At 40.4% G+C, this 2,660-nt stretch overlaps 1 protein-coding gene across 2 annotated transcripts in view; it reads right to left on the bottom strand.

Moving 5' to 3' along the window:
• The window catches only part of clcn7 (chloride channel 7), a 14,007-nt gene extending 11,652 nt beyond the window's left edge, over positions 1-2,355 (bottom strand). Inside the window, exons 1-2 of one of the 2 annotated variants that reach the window (XM_035654782.1) lie at positions 2,110-2,223; positions 996-1,073 (exon numbers count right to left, since the gene is read on the bottom strand). In XM_035654782.1, coding sequence (XP_035510675.1) covers positions 996-1,073; positions 2,110-2,223 — 192 coding nt within the window. Of the gene's footprint in view, positions 1-995; positions 1,074-2,109 lie in introns of both variants that reach the window. The other variant, XM_035654783.1, reaches the window with a different exon arrangement.
• Between the last annotated feature and the right edge of the window lie 305 nt (positions 2,356-2,660).

Here is a 2,660-nt window from a genome sequence, read left to right as displayed (position 1 = left end):
TGACATTCACATAAACAGACCAAAACACTTTTGTTTTTACAGCAAACAACAATCAAGCAAATCACATGCACGGCATCACATTCCCATCAGCCAGTGAAAAAGGAGCTGAATCTGATGGTTTCTGTCACGGAGGGAAACAGATGTGATGTCTTCAGTCATATAGTCCTGCACAGGGTTTTATTTATGTTTATAGTTACTTTATTTAGTTTTTATTGCCTGGTTGAACTTACTGCGACTGTGCAAAAAGCTACACAACGGAACCTGACTCTAGTGTAAGCTAATTCAACCCTATTTACATGTTTTTGTCTTCACATTCACAGCAGGATAAGGTCTTGCTTAAACGGCCTGTTGCTCTGTGCGTAATTTGATTAATGAGGATCAATACGTTTCTGAAAATACTAAATGCGGTCAGGGTTGTGCACATTATCAAACACGTGGTCTGCATCAATTCATCATTTGCAATGCATCACGATGGAAACCGCCAGACAGTTTCCAAACACGTGTCTTTTAAGCAGACCGGATGAGTCAATGGTCACTGTGCTGATTTGGCCTATCAGCGGGTCATCTCTGTGTCAGATTTCCCACGTTAGGTTTAAGCCATATTTGGAAGAGAGCAAATGAGATTTAATTAAATACAATACTGCCTCAACCCTCAACTTTTATCGCAGGCTGCATCTCACAAATCAGGCCTTAAAGCTCCGTGTGTACACAGACTCAGCCTGAGCATGACTAAATCACATGAAGTCGACTGTTAATGCTCCCTTCATGCTTCAGAATTCTTTCTTGTGTCATTTTAAGACATAGCTGATTGCTTCTCATTGATTTGGTTATTTGGTTGTGGATAGGTGGGAATTTGTCATTATAGTGGATGAACTAACAACTAACTTCAGGAGTCTAAGAGAAATGCTGCTAAGGATTTTGATGGAGTGATGATCAACAGGAGCGACAGACACAGAGAGAAAGAGTGCGGTTGATGTTTCGAGCTCAGACATTACCTCATCTGACGTTATCTCCTCCTCCAAATCCACCGTGCTGAGTCTGCCTATCTGAAATATACTGCGTCCTTCAGACAGCTACAGACATCACAGACAGTAACAGAAATATATATATATATATATATGGCTAAGTGTAGCAATTTTCAGGCTGATGTTTTAACACCTCATAGATGTTGATATGCAGCTAAGAGTAACAGGGTTCAAGACACTGTATGACATAACACTCGTCTGACCTACTAGAGCAAAAATACTGTGTATTTACTGATGTCTGACATGAGGCTGACGTAAATGTACATGTTTGAAAATCCTTATTATCTCCTACTGAAGTACGTTAAACAAAAGAAGCACAGATGATTTATTTCTACCTTTGGTCCTCAGTAACTGAGTAACTGTAGATGTAACAGGGGAAAAGGGAAGTTGGAGTTTCTGTATTCGCCAGACGAAGGTGACTTCATTCAGTCTGAAGACAGCAGGTCTAATGTCTCATAAAATGATCCGATTATTTTAATACTAGTCTGTCCTCTAACATAGTAAAGGCAACCTTGTTCTGAATTATAATGGTATCTACAACAGGCACACATTACCTGTAGCCCAATGTAACCTGATTAGAGTACTTGAGAAGTACAACTTGTGAACTGTCACACTGACACATAACATAAACATCATGAGGTTAATGTCTTCATAATGATGAATGTGTCCTTAATGTCACCATCAGACTGCCCTTTCCACTTTCTTTTACTGAATCACCCAAGTAACAAGCTATAGCTTTTCAAAAGTCTCAGTAATCTGATTACTTTTTTTGCTAGTTTTTTTTTTTACAATCTAATCACGTGCATCATGCAAGTGATTTAACTAACACTAATTAAGTTACTTTCATGCAGCTACAGCTCGTTGTCACATGTAATACCCCAAACTGCAAACATATCATAACACATGAAAACACACCGCATAATGAACGCTGTGCGCACGCGGAAATGCGTTTAAACACTCATTTCAAGCCCCCATGCAGCACTGAACACAACCTTACAGCGGTCGATAAAACATGACACAGCATCTTTTCTTGCAGGACTAACAGCTGTCGAGCTCATTCACTTAGCCAGCATGCTAGCTGTACCTGTCTGGAGGGTCTGGGCTGTTCGGAGCCGTTCAGCAGCGGGGTCCCCTCCCCGGTGGCCCCGGACTCGTCGGCTCGGCTGGACCACGACACTTTCTTCGTGATGTTGGCCATGTTGGCCTCCGGTAGCTCGCCGCCCTTCTCTGTGGCTACTTTATTTTATTAATTTGCAGTTGTTGCGGGCTAACTACTGTTATTCTTCCTCCCCATGATCATCCCTGTAACTCGTGACGTTTTGTAAGGATCCCGTGCAGGACCAAAAATATCCGTTAGGCGCGTTGGATGCTGGGATTTGTAGTTTTGGGGGGGTACAAATGAAAGTACTGCAATCTTTATAAAAAAATACTCTAATTTAGGTAAAAGTGCCGTATTGGACTATTGTTAGTTAAATGTACTTAATACCAACAATATTTATTATTCAGAAAAAAATAAATCCCTTAGTGTTTCTATAATAGAAACACTAAGGGATTTATTTTATATTATATGACCAGCCATGAGAAAACCAGTTGAGTTGAGTTTTTGAGGTTCTGAAAGTGTAGTTTCTAAGCTTT

This window comes from Morone saxatilis, unplaced genomic scaffold (genome assembly GCF_004916995.1).
Source record: "Morone saxatilis isolate NCDOM2014 unplaced genomic scaffold, NCSU_SB_2.0 Contig14, whole genome shotgun sequence".
Lineage (NCBI taxonomy): Eukaryota > Metazoa > Chordata > Actinopteri > Moronidae > Morone > Morone saxatilis.
Note: the sequence above shows the minus strand (reverse complement) of the source record. Positions and strands in the feature narration are given on the sequence as shown.